Source organism: Podarcis tiliguerta (genome assembly GCF_965153285.1).
Source record: "Podarcis tiliguerta genome assembly, chromosome: 2".
Taxonomy (NCBI): Eukaryota; Metazoa; Chordata; class Lepidosauria; order Squamata; family Lacertidae; genus Podarcis; species Podarcis tiliguerta.
Genome location: NC_139535.1, coordinates 89,293,953 through 89,314,015, shown reverse-complemented (window position 1 = coordinate 89,314,015; position 20,063 = coordinate 89,293,953). Strand labels below are relative to the sequence as shown.

At 45.9% G+C, this 20,063-nt stretch overlaps 1 protein-coding gene across 1 annotated transcript in view; it reads right to left on the bottom strand.

The window, feature by feature from the left end:
* FADS6 (fatty acid desaturase 6) overlaps window positions 1-20,063 on the bottom strand; it is a 26,959-nt gene extending 6,896 nt beyond the window's left edge. Inside the window, 7 exon segments of the mRNA XM_083430048.1 lie at window positions 38-218; window positions 3,414-3,580; window positions 5,458-5,989; window positions 14,660-14,710; window positions 14,712-14,771; window positions 17,502-18,059; window positions 19,988-20,063. Of these exon segments, the coding sequence (XP_083286174.1) occupies window positions 38-218; window positions 3,414-3,580; window positions 5,458-5,989; window positions 14,660-14,710; window positions 14,712-14,771; window positions 17,502-17,567 (1,057 nt within the window). The 5' untranslated portion in view covers window positions 17,568-18,059; window positions 19,988-20,063.

Below are 20,063 nucleotides of genomic sequence, written 5' to 3'. Positions count from 1 at the left end.
TTTGAAAAGTAACAGGATTCAGAGGAGAGAAACGTACCAATGGCTACCAATGGGGTGAGGATGGGCACTGCGATGGGTGCAATGAACATGTAAACATAGCGGTTCAGGAAGGGAAGCTTCCATGTGCTAGAGTCTCCCAGGCCGATGACATTTGTGTAAGCGTGGTGGATTTTCACATGGTTGTAGGACCCCTGTTCTGCCGTGAAAGCAGAGCAAACCTGGGACAGAAAGAAATGGTAAATAAAGGAACGCTGCCTGCTCATGTATCTAGTACATATGCATTCAGGGCTCTCAGAAGTGACAGTATTACAGAATTTTACATAAGGTTGCAAGCCTGGTAAGCTCACTATTGGTCAACAAGACCTACTAGGCAGTACCGTATTGGCCCGAATATAAGCCACCCTTTTTTTTTTCCAAATTCTGATCGTGAAAAGTTAAAGTGCGGCTTATATTTGGAACCTTACGCCGCCAGCAAAACAGAACAGCTCCCACCCCCTGGAAGTGTGGCCGGCTGCCACTCCAAAGCCTTCCCCGAGCTGTCGGAACGAAGGTGGGGAGTCATACCGCTTTGCTGGCAGCCTTCCCCCCTGTACCCCTTATCTCTGTCAGCTCAAGGGAGGCTTTGGAGCGGCGGGTGCGCTGTGCGCCTTTGCCCCAGGCTCCCCTATGGGGAGGGCGAGCTGCACCACTTTGCTGGCGCCCACACTTTGATCCGTCCACTCGAAGGCGGCTTTGGAGCAGCTGTTCACAAGCCTCCCTTGACCCACCAGAGATAAGGGGGGAAGGTTGCCAACAAAGCATCATGACTCCCCCCTCCCCCGCCCAGAGAGCAGCCCGGGAGCGTGGGAAAATGGTGCACAGCCCACCCACCGCAGCTTATATTCAGGGTTCCCCCCCTCCAATTTTATAGGTAAAAGGTAAAGGTACCCCTGCCAGTACAGGCCAGTCTTGACAGACTCTAGGGTTGTGCGCTTATCTCACTCTAGAGGCCGGGAGCCAGCGCTGTCCGAAGACACTTCCGGGTCACGTGGCCAGCGTGACGGCGCTGCTCCGGCAAACTGGCACCAGAGCAGCACACGGAAATGCCGTTTACCTTCCCGCTATAAAGCGGTACCTATTTATCTACTTGCACTTAAGGGTGCTTTCGAACTGCTAGGTGGGCAGGAGCTGGGACTGAACGACGGGAGCTCACCCCGCCGCGGGGATTCGAACCGCCGACCATGCGATCGGCAAGTCCTAGGCGCTGAGGTTTTACCCACAGCACCACCCACGTCCCATTTCCAATTTTATAGGTATGGCTTATATTTGGGTGCGGCTTATATTCGGGCCAATACGATAAGTTTTAGAACACTGCTGTTTGGTGGTGAATGCTCAAATTACTTAATTCAGTGTAGCCTCCCTGACTCAAATGGGACTATGTTAGAATGTGTAGTTTCACAACAGGGTCCATAACACAAGATTTCCTCTGTTTGTACCACACGAGCGTCAAACTACACATTACACAGAAATACATGGAAACGTAGCTTGTAAGCCTGTTTTGAAGAGAAAGAACTACTTGGAGAGGGGGAATGTCATCTGGGAGCACAGAAGGGGTGCCGGGGAAGGAAATTTCATTCTTTCACTTCTCATTACTTTCCTGTTCCAGATTGCTCCTGAAAAACACAATCCTATGCATGTTGTCTCAGAGGCTTAAAATTGCAGCCTAAGTGACTTTCACCTGCAGAGTTACACACATGTGTGCAAATATGCATTAAAGATCATACCCCAGACCCTCTCCTAGACTCTTTTTTTTTTTAAGTCCAGGTTATTCCAATTTCCATTTCATATAAGACTCTGAAATTGTTGCAGGCAATTTGAATAAATTCATTTTGCAAAATAAAAGGGCAAAGTTCGCTGTGAATTTGTTTTATACTCAATCTGAATCAAGCAGTTTGGAATTTTTTCACTTGTAATCTTATTTTGACATCTTTCAATTAGGGCAACTTTTTCTCTAAAGCTTTGCCAGGTTCAACCGCACCTTGAGTGGAGCTGAAGTTTCACAGACTCCACAGACTCACCTTTGAGAGCCACTCCTTGAATCTTGCTACCCAGGATTTGTGAGAAAGCATTTAGCAATCCCTTTGCGAGGTGTGCAGTGTTGATGTGGCCTAAAGGTTATAAAAGACTGATGCCTTGTAAGTTGTCTGTGCTGCCGGCGCCCTGCCACTCTCCATTTCCAACACAAGATAGGAAAACGATGGACATAATGATGGAAAGAACTTCTTTCAAGGGAAAGATTTCTATATTCAATGTACCCCTTTTTCAGGGCAACTTTTCAAGAAAAAGGGAGCTTTTTCAGATTTCTCAGTTTTTATCTGACCCTACACAAATATTATTTCCTGCTTTCCTGAGGCTAAGACAGCGTGAGAAACAAATATGGGGTTAGATCCATGGAGTAAAATGTGGCACGTGAACCCCCTGATCACATTCTCCACTAATCTACAAGAGAACTCTCAAGTTTGTTCATTGGTGGTTTTATGTGCCAGTTCAAATGGTCCACATTCAGGGCAATGGTAATGCTTCATGTTGGCAGTAATGCAACAAAAGACGACCTTTTACTGGATCTGTCCAGTATTAAAGCAAGTGGTCGTGCAGATAGAGATAGAGCGGCACTGGACCCCGTTAGGTTTATTATCTGTATTACACGGAGGAAAATGCTGGTGCTGTTTGTAACCCCCTAATCATTTATTTGATGGTGAAATAAGGTAAAGGTAAAGGAACACCTGACTATTAGGTCCAGTCGTGACCGACTCTGGGGTTGCGGCGCTCATCTCGCTTTATTGGCCGAGGGAACCGGCGTACAGCTTCCAGGTCATGTGGCCAGCATGACTAAGCCACTTCTGGCGAACCAGAGCAGCACACGGAAACACCGTTTACCTTCCCGCCAGAATGCTACCTATTTATCTACTTGCACTTTGACGTGCTTTCGAACTGCTAGGTTGGCAGGAGCAGGGACCAAGCAACGGGAGCTCACCCCGTCGCGGGGATTCGAACCGCCGACCTTCTGATCGGCAAGTCCTAGGCATCAATTACTTTAGATAACTATTGCAATATGTAGTTTACCCCTCATGAAGCTGCAATTCCCAGCATAAACTGCAGTTCCTAGGATCCTTTTTCTTTGGGGTGCTTTAAATGTAAAGTTTATGTAAATCTAAAATGTGCTTTTAACATAAAAGGAGGGGGCACCTGCAGATGAAGAAATAGCCTCACACTGACACACACAGACACGCGCGCACGCGCGCACACACACACACACACACACACACAGTGCTTTCCACTCTCCTCTTCTAAAATAAAAGGGGGGAATGGGTTGAAACGAGTCAAACCTCTTTGCATTCTCTCACAGAACAGGAGCTGCTGAAAGTGAAACGCACCTCAAGGAAGAATACGGCCCATATTTTCCCCCAGGACTTAGACTCCGCCAGAGCATTGTGGGTGGCCAGGTGGCTCCCCTTCATAGTGAGGGTTTGATGTACCACACCCAAGATGGCAATGCCCAACAGGAAAGGGAACAGATTGTCAGAACGCAGAAGCAGGAACCCTAGGGAGAGAGAGGACACATTTAGAACTTTCTGCTAGAGGTAATCAAAGGACCTAGAAGGTCCATGAGTCCTAACCAGCTCTATCATGATAGCAACAAGGACCTTAGAATTATTTGGGCTCAGCTCATAGCTAGAAGGGAGGTTGATCATACTATCTGGTAGTCAGACAGAATCAGGACACTTGTGAAGAACAGGATCACACCTGTACTGTACATTTAAAGCACATGACGCCTCTTAACAAACCCCAAGAGTGCTGGGAATGACAGCTCTGTGAGAAGTAACTAACCCTTCTCAGAATTCTTTAGAATAAGACATTTCCTTTAAATGTATGGTGTGAATATGACCCAAACTGCTTTTTGGAGTTTAATGAAGCCTGGGCACTTTGAATTGAGGGCTGCCGAAAAGTGATTTGTTTGGGGGTGGGTCTTTTTTTACCATAGCCGTGTGGTGTTTTTCTGTGTTTTTTTTTTCTTTTTTGAAGGCCCAAATAGGCAGAGCTTTTGCAACTCAGTGTCATGTGGATGATGTCATTGTGCCATATTTTGCCCTGCCCCACGTCATTGGCAGGGTCAGGATAAGGCACGGCACCAATGATGCTGTGCCACATGTTCTAACTCAACATTACAGGAAATGGGAAGAGACCAAAAAACGAAAACAAACCAGCAGCAACAACGTCCATGTCTTTCAAGATGGTCTAGTTCAGGGTTTCCCAGACTTAGGTCTCCAGCTGTTGTTGGACTACAACTCCCATCATCCCTAAGTAGCAGGACCAGTGGTCAGGGATGGTGGGAATTGTAGTCACAAAGCAGCTGGGGACCCAAGTTTGGGAAACACTGTTCTTGTTGGACCTTCAAATGCATTCAGCTAAGTCAATGCGAAAGAACCACAGATACATTGTTCTGTTCCATTCTGGAATGGTTCAAGGCATATTTATCTGGTTTTGCTGTAACCCACCATGGGACCTCATGTTGAAGGAGGGATAATAAATAAATTTTCATGCCAGCTGGGACAGATATGAGGGAGAACATCCTCCAGACTCTTCAGCTGGCTGAGGAATAATTTGGTCAAATACATCCCAAAAATTAAACTCCCAGAGAGAGTGTCTCTCTCCACTGTAAATAACCTCATACCACCTGGGCACTCCATTACTGACCTTACTGTTAGATAGCACTGATTTTATTATGCAGGATGACTAACCACCAGGGGGTCAGGCTGCGCGGCAAAATAGTGACTGATCTGAAATTCACCAGTTTAGCTGTATAAAAGCACCTGCCAACATCAATACAGATTTCCAAAACCACTGCAGTAATGTTCACTGTGACTTGCTGTGTTCTTGCTAGATACCATTTGCAACATGCCCACTGAGCTAGGTTGGAGAGCTCCTCCACAAATAAGTTTCTATGGGGAATATCTCAAGATGATTTATGATAACATCAGTACAGTGTTGCACTGACTCACTTTTCAATGTGGGAAAGCTCCACCATCCTTTTCTGTTGCATAGTCCAGGGACTATGTGGCCATAAGTGGCAAAATGAAATAGTAGCCCCACCCCCAACCCCATGCTTAGGAGTGCAGCGCAAGGACGTTAACGTACTCCATGCTGTGAGGGTCAGAGACAAGCCCCAGGGCATTCTAACCAACCCATTTCTCACCAGCCAGGCAGATGCCCCAGAGAAGTCTCTGTGCAAGGTAAGACTGGCCAATGCCCATGCCTCAGCAGTTGGCAACCTATGCTTTCCCTTCTTTGAGCACATCACAGGGCTTAAGATCGGTAAACTTTAAGGTGTTATAGCACCCATTAAGAATCACGGGACTCCCCGACCTTCCTCCCACCCCACTCCGCAAGTTCAATGAGCACCTGATGCATTCTCCTTACCTACTGGCAGGGAGAGAAGGTTCAAAGCGATGATTGTGCCATCAATGCCATGCCTCTCCCACCAGCTGCTGCTCTTCACCACATCCTGCACCATCTCAGAGAGCTCCCGCATCATGGATTCCTCAGACTTCCTCCCTCCAGTTGGCTCCAGTTCCTCCTTGGCTGATCTTTTTAATACGCCCATCTTGTTTCCTTTGCCTAGGCCTGAATTGCCTTGGGGGGCCCTTAGGCTTTGTTCTTCTGAAATCTCCTCTTCCAAAGGGCCTTCTCTTCTGGAGCCATTTGGCAGCTGTCGCTTGGCACCTGCGCCCTCTTGGCTTGGGGCGACCCCTTGTCCTAGCCTCCTCTCACCTTCATCCTGGCAACCGTTCCCCTTTTCCGGAGCCACCCCAGGGCTTAAAGGAGACGCTCCCTGCAGAGGTCCTCCGCCATTTACATCTGCTGCCTTGGGCTGCTCCTCTTTCCTTCTCTCTGGGCACCATTCCTGGTTGTCCTTCATCAGCATCTCACCCTGCCGTGGCTCCATTCTTCCCTGCAGAGCACAGGACACTGCAGAGTGAGAGCCAATGTCCTGGTGCTTCCGCAGGATCAAATAACAAGCAAGGCTGTCCCAGCAGGAAGGGCAGAGAGAGAGAGAGAGAGAAAGGGATAGGGATAGAGAGAGACAGCAGAGAAATGCAGGTGGCCTTCTTGGCAGAAGTGCCACAGTGTGCAGTCAGAAATGCTCACTGGGCTGTAAGCTCATGTTGCTTCGCTCTAGCTTGGAGCAGTTGGCCCCGGTCCCATCCCTAGGCTCTGCCCATTTTATCAGCCTCTGCTCTGGCAGCTTCCGCCACTCCCATTCTGCTTGTGTCTCCATCCCAATGGGGCCGTGTCCCTTGCCCTTGGCTCTCTCTGTCATTAAGAACAGCTTGTTCAGGCAGGAACAGTGCTGCTGCGCTCACCACTGCCGGAGGACATGGGAAGGGCAGGGCAGCGGGTATCTTTGAAAAAAGGAGCGCGGAGCTCTGCTGGAGGCAAATAGGAAAAGCGAGAGAAGAGGCAGACTGCAAGAGAGAGACCCGGGTCCACCACATCCCAGTCTTAAAGGGCCATCCCTGATAGTAAAGCAGAACACTCTTCAAACATTCCTGGATCTGCAGTTTTAAAAGTATATTCTAAATGCTTACAGCTCTCCATCTGTGTGTAGCACAGATGAACGTACAGTTTTGTGAATGTGAGAAGAGGGGGGTCACAGTTGGAAGAGTTTATTATGAACGTGGATTACTATTGTATTATTTTTCGGTATTCAGCAGAACCCTCATTACTCCAACCTGATTTGTGTCTTCCTTCATAACAGAAAACCTGTGTTGGTGTAAACAGCTTTTTCATTTATCTTCTTAGCATAAGCCTTTGCCACAATGGCTCAGGGGATTTATTTAAAGGGCTGCCGTGCCAGTTCTGAATTTAAAAAATCAACTCCTCGCAAATCATGAGACTTTATAAATGCCAGTTATAAATGTTGGGAAATTATTTGTATTGGCCCACAGATATTGCCAATATTAAAGGATACAAATAGATTTATTTCCGTGTGTGTGTGTGTGTGTGTGTGTGTGTGTAGGCATATTTAAAATAAGCTAGTACCTAAACACAAACATATACACACAGAGAGAAGAAAGCACTATAAAATTCATATTAGTTCCCTGATCTCTGGCCAGGACCACTAATATTTTTGCTGTGCTTTGACCTCTTTCTCACAAAAGTTGTTCTTATTTATTATTTTAAAACAAACAGTTGAGTAGCCTAGGGCTGCCATACATCCGGTTTCCCCTGGATATTAATGGGACTTAAAAGGCAGAATTGACGTCCGGGGAAGATTTGCAAAAGGTGGTGGTTTGTCCTGGGTCTTAGGCAAGTCAATAGAAAAATTCTGGGGGTTTTTTTGTGTCTTTGTAAACAGTTTGGGTGTTTCCCTAAAAAAAAGCTCAACAACCTTCAGGATGTCCTGGTTTTTACTTTTGGAAATATGGCAACCCTAGAGTAGCCTAAACCTATAAGAGAGTCAGTGTTGCATAGTGGATGAGGACCTGGAAGACTAGGGTTCAAATCCCCACTCAGCCATACAGCTCACTGGGTCACCTTGGGCTGGTCACTGCCTCTCAGTTTAACCTACCTCACAGGGTTGTTGTCAGGATTGAATGGGTATAGGGAGAACCACGTATTCCACCTTGGAGACAAAAGTGTGATGTGAATGTAATAAAGAAATAAATGAGCTGTTTGGAACAGGGAGGGGAATCATGAAATTTGCCAGAACAGATTATGGGGAAAGGGTTACCTTTTTGTTTTTAATGTCCCTGCTTCTGTGCCTTTTAGCTGCAGCCTGGCACACACACAAATTGAGCTGGTGAAATTATGTATTTTGTGTTTTTATATTGTGATTTTATGTAGTGAACCGTCCTGAGGCTTGCGGGTATAGGGCAGTATACAAATAATAATAATAATAATAATAATAATAATAATACAGACCCTCCAAGTGTCCCTATTTTCCAGGGATGTAGCACTTTTATAGAAGTAATTCCGGTTTTTTTATTTAATTCCATAATGTCCCGCTTTTCTTTAGGATGTCCATATTTTCATCGGAGAATTGTTGGAGGGTATGGAGTTATCTGACCACTGAGCCATCTGAAGGCAGCCCTATATTAGGGAAGTTTTTTTTAAAATGTATAATGCCTTATTATGTTTCTTATATATGTTGGAAGTCGCCCTGAGTGGCAAAGCAGTCAGATGGGTGGGGTATAAAGAATAAAATTAATTAATTGTTGTTATTGTTGTTGTTGTTGTTGAATAGGATGACCCTATTTTCATCAGAGAAATGTTGGAGGGTATGGTACTAATAGTAGAAAGTGAGGAGAACAGCTTCACCTGTTAAATGTCTGCCTGACAGACTGCTGTTAAAGGCACAGGAGGAGAGCCAGTTAAACAGCTGGAAACTCAAATTGCAGGCTATACCACATAGGCCACAGGGAGAGGAAAGGAAGACAAGATGAGTTGGAGGAGAAAAGATTTGGGTGGGAGTGGGAGAGAAAGGAAGGGGGTCAGAGTAAAAAAGAAGACAGGTGTAGGCAGTGGAAACAGCAAAGGCGGCAAAGAGAAACACAAGCTGTGTATTTAGGCCGGCAGATATTGTTTCAGTTCCCCAAGATAAGCTGACCAGGGTGTATGTAGGACGGGCATGTACTGAGACTATTAAAACTATTTGAGGGGGCAGTAGGGAGGAATGGGAAGGCTAGTTTGGTGTATTAGAATATTGCACGCTCAGATGCTATGAAGATTGTGTGTGTGTGTGTTTCAGGTCAAGCGAAAGGACAAAAGCTACCAAACAGGACCGGCTCAATACATTTTGCTGCCTGAGGCAGAAGACAAGATGGCGCCTCCTCCCCATTCCACCTGCGTAAACTGACTGGACTGGTAGTGCAATCTTACCTCTGACCTGGAAATAGGAGTTCCAGGAGAAGTATGTGACACACACACGTGACTTCTAGAAGTCAGGGAATGGCTTGGGAACTCAGGAGACGAAGCCGGGGGAGCTGCTGCTACTGCTGCCACCCAGTATGTGCTGCATGAGCCAGTTGCCTCACTTTGCCCAATGGTAGGGCCAGTCTCAGTGTCAAATGCCTGATAATGTGTAATCTGTCAGCTTCCAAACAGAATTAATGTTATTTGATTGATTGGTTGATTTATTGATTGAGGGTTTTTTTTTTTCTTTCGCAATCAAAGTGGTTAAGAAAAAGATAAATCAATAAAATCAAGGGGGGATACAACCCTACTTTTAAACACACAAAAATTAAAATATTATAACAGGTTAAAATCACTTCAACTTTCTAAACATCTGGGTAGGCTTGTTGAATCAATGTTTTTTAGCAGGTGCTTGCTTGATTTCAATAGGCAGGGAGTTCCACAGTGTAGGTGCTGCCACGCTCAACAATCAAGTTCTTACAGATGTGGCATCTGTAGCAGTGTCAATTCTGCTGATTGAAGTGGTCGAGTGGGCACATATGGGGCAAGGCAATGTCATGAAGATGAAGGGACCCCTGACCATTAGATCCAGTCGTGGCTGACTCTGGGGTTGCAGTGCTCATCTTGGTTTACTGGCTGAGGGAGCCGGCGTACAGCTTCCGGGTCATGTGGCCAGCATGACTAAGCCGCTTCTGGTGAACCAGAGCAGCGTATGGAAACGCCATTTACCTTCCTGCCGGAGCGGTACCTATTTATCTACTTGCACTTTGACGTGCTTTCGAACAGCTAGGTTGGCAGGAGCAGGGACTGAGCAACGGGAGCTCACCCCGTCGTGGGGATTCGAACCGCCGACCTTCTGATCGGCAAGTCCTAGGCTCTGTGGTTTAACCCACAGTGCCACCCGCGTCCCAGGCAATGTCATAGGTAGATATTAAATAGTACTAGAGATAAGATATTCCGCTGCGGCACCCCATAACGTTGCCACCAGGGAACAAAAAGGCACTCACCCAAAGCTTCTCTCTGGACTTGGTTGTGAAAGTAGGATTGGAAACATGGTATAATACAGTGCCCCAAATTTTCATTCCCCAGAGGAGATCCAGGAGAATACCATGATCAATGGTATCAAAAGCTGATGAGAGATCAAGAATCAAAAGAAAAGTGGCAATCCCCGTGTCCCGCTCTGCGCATCAGGGAGACCAAGGCTGGCTCAGCTCCATGGCCAGACCTGAACTCAGATTGGAGTGGTTCTAAATAATCTGTGTCCTCCAAGAACACTGGCTGCTGCCCCACCACAGCCCTCCACCACAAAAGGGGTATGCACAACTTGTCAATAATTATTCCAATCCAAAGGGCCCACAGCCAGTTTACTTAGAAGTGCCTTCACCACTTTCAATGCAGCAGGGACCAGCCCCTCACGCAGTGAAGTTTTAACCCAACCCAGTTATCCACCATCAGTTCACCCTCCCAAATTCTAATGAAGATGTGGTGTTAAAAAAAACACAACTTCCTTTCACTTTTAAGGAAAAGAATCTCTCTCTCTCTCTCTCTCTCTCTCTCTCTCTCTCTCTCTCTCTCTGTGATATACAGTGGTACCTCAGGTTACATACGCTTCAGGTTACATACGCTTCAGGTTACACACTCCGCTAACCCCGAAATAGTGCTTCAGGTTAATAACTTTGTTTCAGGATAAGAACAGAAATCGGGCTCCGGTGGTGCGGCAGCAGCGGGAGGCCCCACTAGCTAAAGTGGTGATTCAGGTTAAGAACAGTTTCAGGTTAAGAACGGACCTCTGGAATGAATTAAGTACTTAACCCAAGGTACCACTGTACAGGGCCAGCACCCAGTATAATCAGCAAAATGCGAGGGTCCTGGGGCACCCCACTGCAGCTGATGCGGTTCAGCTGAGCAGTGGCTGCAAACGGTGGAGCTCCAAGTTTGCTTGGTGGGTGGGGGGTGAATACTGTCACCCTCTTAACCAGGGGTCAGCAAAGTTTTTCAGCAGGGGGCCGGTCCATTGTCCCTCAGACCTTGTGGAGGGCCGGACTATATTTTGAAAAAAATAATAATGAACAAATTCCTATGCCCCACAAATAACCCAGAGATGCATTTTAAATAAAAGGACATATTCTACGCATGTAAAAACACGCTGATTCCTGGACCATCCACGGCCGGATTTAGAAGGCGACTGGGCCGGATCCAGCCCCTGGGCCTTAGTTTGCCTACCCATGCTCTTGCCCCATAATGGCGGCAGCACCCCTGAGTTAGGGGTACGGTAGGGTAGGGCTGGTTTTAACATAGGGATTCTGGTCACTTCATGTATCCCAACTGGACCCAGAGTTCCACATGGTACCGCCATAACCAGGCCACCTCCCTGTATTCTGCCAGGAATAACCAGGCCACCTCCCTGTATTCTGCCAGGAATAACCAGGCCACCTCCCTGTATTCTGCCAGGAATTTCCCTCTCAAAGAAAATTCCTAAGCAGGAGTTTTCTTCAGTTAGTTCAGAAGCGAAAGGAAGGCTTAACCACCACCCTTTCCGCACCTACTGGCATGTAAATAATTATCAGAGAAAGACAGACACATACAGACACACACACACACAAACACACCCCTCCAGCTGATGTTATTTTCATTTTTAAAAACCTGTAAATTAAATGCGAAGTTAACATCTTACCTGGTTTGGTCTCAGAAACATGCAACTAGGATGGCTCTCTTTGACCCATGTTGTAACCCACAGCATAAGTTCTGCATGTCAGGTGACACCCACCCACTGAGGAATTAATCATCTCTGGGAATTTGTTACATAACCATGTGATACCCATCCAAACAACTGCAGGCCATTTCTCAAATGGGATGCAATGCTAGCATGCCTGAACTGGTTCTTTTGTAATGTTGGGGAATTCAAATTATTAGCTGCTATATATACAGGCTTCTCCTCTTATATTCCATTGGCTCTTCTGTGGTATAAATTAGGACTGTGCACCATCACCCTGATCTGATCTGGCACTTGGGATCAGATCTGAACCAGTTTTGGGCCAACCCAGATCTGGGCCCCAACTCAACTCTATACATGAAACCCTAATGTTTAATGAGGATTTTAAACCTTAATTACACACGCTGTCAGGAGAGGGTGCTGCTTTGCCAACACACTGCCTGCCTCAGTCTAGTCTCAGCTGGTGCCTTGTATCCGGGAGTTGTATCACACCTCTTCCTATAGGCCCAGCCAGCCTTGCTTCATTTCCATCCTGACAGAGCTCCACAGAGCCTGGGGCACTTAGCTTCATGGGGGGCACACTGGGACTGCCCAAGAAGGAGGAGGCCGCAGGATGAAGGGGTGGACTGGGGGAACACTGTCCTTGCTGTGGTAATACAGCAGCTGCTCCTTACTCCTCATCCTTGGCTACTTCTGCACCTGAGAAGGCAGTGAATGGGGTTGGTGAGGAGAAGCAGAGCAGAGACCGTATCTACTTCAGCCACAAACGGAACTGACTCTGGAAGGAGTTCAACATCATCCCTTAGAAACCAGCACTGCCAAGTGTGCACATGGAAGGGCAACCACCGTCTCAGACCACAGCACCAAGTCCAGTACAGTGGTACCTCGGGTTAAGTACTTGATTCGTTCCGGAGGTCTGTTCTTAACCTGAAACTGTTGTTAACCTGAAGCACCACTTTAGCTAATGGGGCCTTCTGCTGCCGCCGCACCGCCGGAGCCCGATTTCTGTTCTTATCCTGAAGCAAAGTTCTTAACCCGAGGTACTATTTCTGGGTTAGCAGAGTCTGTAACCTGAAGCGTATGTAACCTGAGGTACCACTGTACTGAGTATCTGCTCAGGATTGTCCCAGTTCTTCTCGACCCTTCGCTTGTGCAGCCCAGGCAAGGAAAGCATCTATTCTGTAACACTCTCACAGACACACAAACACGTCCTGACCTCCCTCTGCTCAGTCAGTGGGCACTGCAGGAGGATGAGTGGGGTGGGAAGTCCCATTGCTCCAGCAGGAGTCCTTGTGTGGGCTTCTGCTATAGGCAACAATTTGTCAAATCCTGCCCTATACTTAATTCAACAGTATGAATAGTTTTCATCAGTGGTTTTCCCTAAAAAAAAAGTTTAGGGGGTATTCTCATTTTCCTACTCATATTGAAATACTGCCCCTCAATGAGGCCAAACTTAGATTCACAAAATGTTTAGGGGTATGTGTACCCTTGCATCCCCCCCAGAAAAAAAGCACTGGTTTTCATGCTTACTCATCCGATGAGACAACAAATGCAGTTAGCAGGCAAATAGCATTTTGGCACCCCCTAGTGACAGAACACTTGTATTTCAACATACTAGCTGAGAGGAAGCCAGTCTTCTACTGCAGTCCAGAGAGACTGCATGTTTAAACAGTCTAATCCATTGAGAATCTAATTACAGAAGTCCAACCTGATATATTTTCTGTGTAAATTCATCCTCATTCAGAAATGAGGCAACTATAAGAGGCAGCTCCTTTTAAACAGTACCTCTGTATCCAGAGATGTCAGGGACGGACCCTAGTAAAGCATGTGTTCTACCACTGAGCTCAAGGTTTCTGTGTGGCACGGTGAAGATAAAACCAGGCCTTGTGATGCCCTTCCCCCCAGAGAAAGAGAATATGAGCTCACCCACACACTCTCAGAGCGGTGCAGCAGGAAGGATTACTCTATTAGAGACATGCAACCATTTCCTCACTTAAGCTCTCCCTCTGGCAAAAGAAATAATCCCTAGGAGCAAGCAGCACTTCTGGGTTCTACACACAGCATAGGAGAACTGGGAAGAGACAGGGCAAGTGGCATACTAGGTTCCCATTAAGGCCCACAATCAGTCGTATTGTGTTAAAGCTGGTTTACCCGTGATGGTGATAGGAGTAGAAGCAGTACAAATCAGCAAGTAAGAGGTACTCATTTTACACCTGACTACAGGCCCCCTGCAACCAAGTGAAGGTGCCTGGGAGCCACAATGGTGCCTGAAATCTCCACCATCTGGAAGTGCATCCCTGGGGAAGCTTCGATCTTGACTGTTTTCACACACTACCAACACATTCTGTAGAATTCTATCCGTTATCTTTTATCTGCACAATCAGAATGAATTTCAGACACCAATAAGTCATATTGAAAAATACAACTTTTGAGCTTTCTGAGCTCAAAATGGCAACTAGGCATTCCCTTTTGGCAACTGTAACCCTGGTTTAAGGAGCCATTTGGTGCCTAGATTATATAGCAGTTTCTAATAATGTTCCTGGGTATCTTACAAGGGTACTCCCCTACCTAGACTAAAGTTACACACTGTGCTCCTCTGCGTTTTGCTAAAATGTGCCAATTTCTGAGCCAGCTCTACTTGATTGACACCTGCCTTTCCTCTGGCAGAACAAAACTAGGGCTTCACTAGCGCTTTTCCTCAGAACACAGGCAAGGAGGTTTCAGACATGCAAAGAGGCACATGCCCCAAGCAACTGAAATAACTATGTGCATCTATTCACTTTTTAAAAATTACGTAGTTATTTTCTGAAAAGTCAGAACAGAATCTTACCAATTCACCCAGTATGTCCTCTTGCTGTATACAGACAACATAAATAATTCCTACACCAGCAAACAAAACATAACATAACCATCCTTAAAAATATTACCTCTAAATTAGGTGCGAGTCATAGGTCTATGATGTGGCAATAGGATGTGAGGAAGCATACTACTGACCTCAGGTCCTGAAGCATGTGGGCTTCTTGAAGGCCCCTGGGTGGTCACTGTGGCAAATGGATCCTGGACTTTGATTTGATGAAGTAGGGATCTCTTGTGTTCTTATGATCATCTGAGGGCACAAATTTTTTTAATTGATTCATTTATTATACAGTGCTATACAGTGCTATATTATACAGTGCTAGAAAAAGAGATGCTGGAACTCACCATGAGGACCTCCCTTGTTCTCTTAAAATGGCAATGGCACCCACTTGAGAGGTGCCGGAACTGAGTTACAGTGAGTTCTGGGTGAAAAAAGCCCTGATATTATATACACCCCACAAACCTACCACACAAACATACCTTCAGGCATTCCAACTCTGGTTTCAGTCCTTCTTTGAGTTTTCCTTCTCAACAAGCTGATAATGGTTGTCATTGGGCACCACCCAATTATACTGATGATAACTCTTTGCAGCCGCTTTGGTCCAGGTCACATTATACAGGGGTCAGCAAACTTTTTCAGCAGGGGGCCGGTCCACTGTCCCTCAGACCTTGTGGGGGGGGCAGACTATATTTTGGAAGGGGGGGGGAATGAATGAATTCCTATGCTCCACAAATAACCCAGAGATGGATTTTAAATAAAAGGACACATTCTACTCATGTAAAAACACCAGGCAGGCCCCACAAATAACCCAGAGATGCATTTTAAATAAAAGAGAACATTCTACTCGTGTAAAAACACACTGATTCCTGGGCCGTCCGCGGGCCAGATTTAGAAGGCTATTGGGCCGGATCCGGCCCCTGGGCCTTAGTTTGCCTACCCATGCATTATGAGGTAAATAATGAACGCTAAGCAACAGCTCGTCCCGGGCATTTCCTCTGAGTGTTTTCCTCAGAACAACGGTTTGTATAAATTGCAACCACCCCCCCATCAAGAGAGGAATTAACCGCCACGACATTTTCCCATGTATGAGAGATGGCAATAATAACTACATGCAGCAGTTAATGATCTGTGGTGAACAGCCGCTGTAGAATATTAGGTGCTCCAGGAGTGACAGTGCAAACCACAAGCAAGTAATAGACCGAAAACAGCCCTAAGAAAAACAGGAATTCAACCTGATAGTGTGTCTCATCACCTGAAGGTCAAATTTAGCCAAAGAGGGAGTGGTTGCTCTTGCATATTCAATTAGCCCTGGCCATGTGACTAACCAGCATAAGATCAGAGGATAATTGGATGACATCTATACTAATTCATACCCAGTCCATCTAAGTCAATATTGTCTACACTGACCAGCAACAGCTCTCCAAGGTTTCAGCCTTATCTGGAGATGCTGAGGATCGGGACCTTTCGCATTCAGATCACATGCTCTGTACTGAGCTACAGACTTTCCTTAATATTAGATGTAGCCAAACATTTGATAAAAGTTAATAGAAAACGACTCAATGGGTGCCACTGAGTTGTCAGGAGAAAGAGACTACATTCAGCAATCAGGGGAAAAGGAAATGTGAATAGATTATATGAACTGCAAAAACTTTACCTAAACGTACTTCCTCCCTCTATTCCTACTTCAAATACATGTGGTTGGGCAGAATTGACCATTATATTGGGAAGGAAAGTAATGATGGAGGAAAAGGACACTTAGTGTGAAGTTTGGGGCTGGGGGGTTTGCATCTGCTGAGTTCGCCACTGTTCAGAATTGTGAAACCTAAAGGGAAGCCAAAGTCCCATGGGTGAGTTTGATTGGCATTGCTCCCTCCCTGTCCTGGTGTTTACTAAGTCAGCACCAAAATCTGCTTTCCCTCCCGCTCGGCACAGGATTTGGGGAGGGAAAAATGAGATGATCTCAGTGAAAAGTCATTGCTATCCCTCCCTCCACTGGCTGAACTTTGAATGCAGATCTGTGGATTGTCATATATATGGTTTTTTTTAAAAAGTGGCATATTTCAAAAAGTGAAAATCCAGACAGAAAAGTTGTTGGCAAAGTTGTTGAGCTTTTAGTTTTGGCCAAAGTTGTTGAGATATTTCTAAGGAAAACCAGCAAAGAGGACATTTAGCAGATTTCTGCCCGGGCACTGCTTGCGGCTGCAATATTCCAGGTAGGTCCTGGAAATTTGAGGTGTATGGCAACCCTAGGTACTGCATACCTCTATGAATACCTGAACCACCCACATTCCCACTCTTTTAAAGATATTAAATACAATTGCAGCACTTTTTGGGACCGACAGCAGAATTTTCTGTTAAAGCTTCAGAAATGATGGATCAGCAATATTCTCCAGGTCTTTGTCTCATGAACATCTGTGTATTTTCTTATACTCATTTTTACACACGCAACACTGCAAATAGAAGCACACAAGCAGGAAACTGGCACACACAAAAGATATGAACCCTTATTTTTAGAGGCGCATAGAATTTTTAATGCTCCTGTGGTACTTTGGTCCTTGGTTTGTGTTATGTACTGAGTTGAATAGGATCCAAACTGCAGCAGTCTGATTGGTCCTAGAACAATAGGATCCAAATTGCAGCCGTCTGATTGGTCCTAGAACAATACGATTCAGAATGCAGCAGTCTGATTGGTCCTAGAACAATGCAGTAGTATGATTGGTTGGCAGGAACTACCCAATCATGCTCCAGATATAAGTGAATCCACAACCTGATTGGCTTACAGTAGAATTCCAGAATTAGCCAATCATGTGCAGCCCATTGTGTAATTAATGTATATAAAGCAGATACTTTGAGGGGACTCAAAGTTTGCATTGTTCATTCATTCCTCCTCACCACTATGAGCTGAATAAAGAGCATGAAATCACTTTGCTACTCTGAGTATATTTCAGTTTGATATTTCAGTAAACAGTAAAGACCTACCCAAGTCAGATCTGACTGTGTGTTGTCTCCAAGTGAAGAGCACCATCTCCTGGTAAGCTGCAGCATTGTCCTTTCTCCAGCTTAACTAGTTACTACTCTGGTCCCTGCAGTTTAATACTTGGGACAGCAGAGGATTGGTTTGCAAAGGATCCATGCACTTTTGCTCAACAATATTTGGTCCTGTTGTAGCCCCGTCTGAGTCCCATTGCTGAGCAAGCAGGGGCTAGGAGTCTGGAAGGAGCTCTCACCTGAGAGCAGAATCCACATACAAAGTCAAACAGTCCAGAGGTCAGGGAATCCTGATGGAGAGCAGGTAGCAGCAAGCTAGGGCCAGAAACTACAGACATTGTTTCCAGCATCTGACTGCTGCTGAGAGCTCTGTTTAAGAAGGCCACAGCCAGCTGGTTCTCATCAGTGCTTTCTCCCGTAGAGTCACTCCACCTTCTCCTCCTTCAGGATGCTGTTCAACAGCTGAAGCTGACTCCTGGGCCCATGACAGGTCCAGGCAGAGCACCATACCAAGTGGGGCTAGGATTGCAGCTTTGGTTTACAGCAAACCTTCAAAATATCAAAACGCAAAAGGGGTGGGAGAGAGAAGTCGCTTTGCAAAACATATCAATAAATCAATAAATTCAAAAATCAACAATTTTGCAAATGCAGAACAGAATTTCAATAGAAACGCAACAGAAATAATCTAGACTTAAATATATAGGCGGAGAGCAAAAAAAGGCCCAGGCCCTGGTCTTCTTGCTGTATGACCTTCGCAGCCTGGCTTAAATAAAGTTCAGAGGGGGAGCAAGGTCATCAGAAGACATCTGAAGGCAGCCCCGAGTAGGGAAATTTTTAATGTTCCATGTTTTATTGTATTTTTATATTTTGCTGGAAGTCGCCCAGAGTGGCTGGGGCAACCCAGTCAGATAGGTGGGGTACAATTATTTAGAGGTTTGGGGTTAAACCCATCTCCCCCACCCAAGAGCTCTGCCAAAATTCAGAGCCACCATAACTGGGTTTCAGGAAATCAAAATAATAGGCGATTCATAGATCTTCCACTTCTTCTCTGGCTTGGCCTAAGTTGAATTTCACCCAAGGAACTTAGTTCAGTCTTATCTATAAAAAGAAATGCATATTAGTTGCTGGCAAAGCTGGATAAACAAACCAGTCAAATGTATCGCCCGCCTATTGTACTGTTTTCGCAAGAATCAGAAAACCAAAGGAAGAGATTAATGAAAGCACAGTTTGCATTGTTCATGACTTTTTCCCATTGAATTCCAACAGTTCTTAAGAAGACAACAATGCAACCAATCATAGATATCATCCAACACGTTCCAAAGATTGCAGTGATAACGACAGCAGGCCCCTGGCACCTTGAAGTCTAACTATGCCACAATAAATCTGTTAAGTCCTTTAAGATACTTCAAAACTCTTTGTTGTTTCATCTGATACATGTTGCCCTAGGAAATCTTTCGACAGCAAAATATGACAACATGTGTTCTAGTCTGATGAAGCGATGCAACAATTCATTATATAAAGCGCTGGTTTTGGCAAGATAAAGCTTGTTGCTCATTATCTGGAGAATCCATGCCTAAAAGATCAATGGTTCAAATTCTGACCCAATATGGCCATTATTCTTACTTGGTGCTGAGAGGATATTTTATCCATGGAGGTAATGGTTGCGTTCTGCTTGGCAGGATGATTCTCCGGGGTGTTTTTTATCATTTTATCTGCTGGGCTGTGCAAAGGAGCAAGTGCTACGGCATATGTCAAACTGACATTTGGGGAGAGATAGGTCGGTCTGCCATTGCTTTGCTGATTCACATCATACTAGGCAGAAGTTCTCAAACTTTCCCATAATAATGGGGAAGCCTGCATTTTAAGGGAGAGACGTGCTCCATGAAGCACCACTCCCTTCGAGGCCACTGGGGCTGTGGAACCTTCTGAAACCAAGGGCATCAGAAGGACAGTAGGAGTAGACTGTGCAACATCTATTTTAGTGAGCCAGTATGGTGTAGTGGTTAGAGTGTTGGACTATGACCTGGGAGAGTAGGGTTCTAATCCCTACTTAACCATGAAGCTCACTGGGTGACCTTGGGCCAGCCACTATAGGACTAAGCATGAGGGATAGCTCAGCTGGTAGAGCATGAGGCTCTTAATCTCAGGGTCGTGGGTTCGAACCTCATGTTGGGCGAAAGATCCCGACATTGCAGGGGGTAGACCAGATAATCCTCGCCATCCCTTCCAACTCTACAGTTCTATGACAGGCAGCAGAGCTGAGAGAGGCCTGCACAGAGTGAGCCATCTCTCAGCCTAACCTACCACACACAGTTGTTGTGAGGTTGAAATGTGGAGGAGGAGAACCACTTTGAGCTCCTGGGGGGGGGGGGGAGGTGGTATATAAATGTAATAAACACGCCAAATCCTTCAGATGGTTAGGACTACAACCAGCCATGGCTAGTCCTTTCGGGCAAATGGGGCACTGATCCACCAACCTCAGCCAACCGCCACTTGTCTGCCTCCTTCCTTGCAACCAGCCCAGTGGGTGTCCCTGGCTGCCAGCTTTCTCCT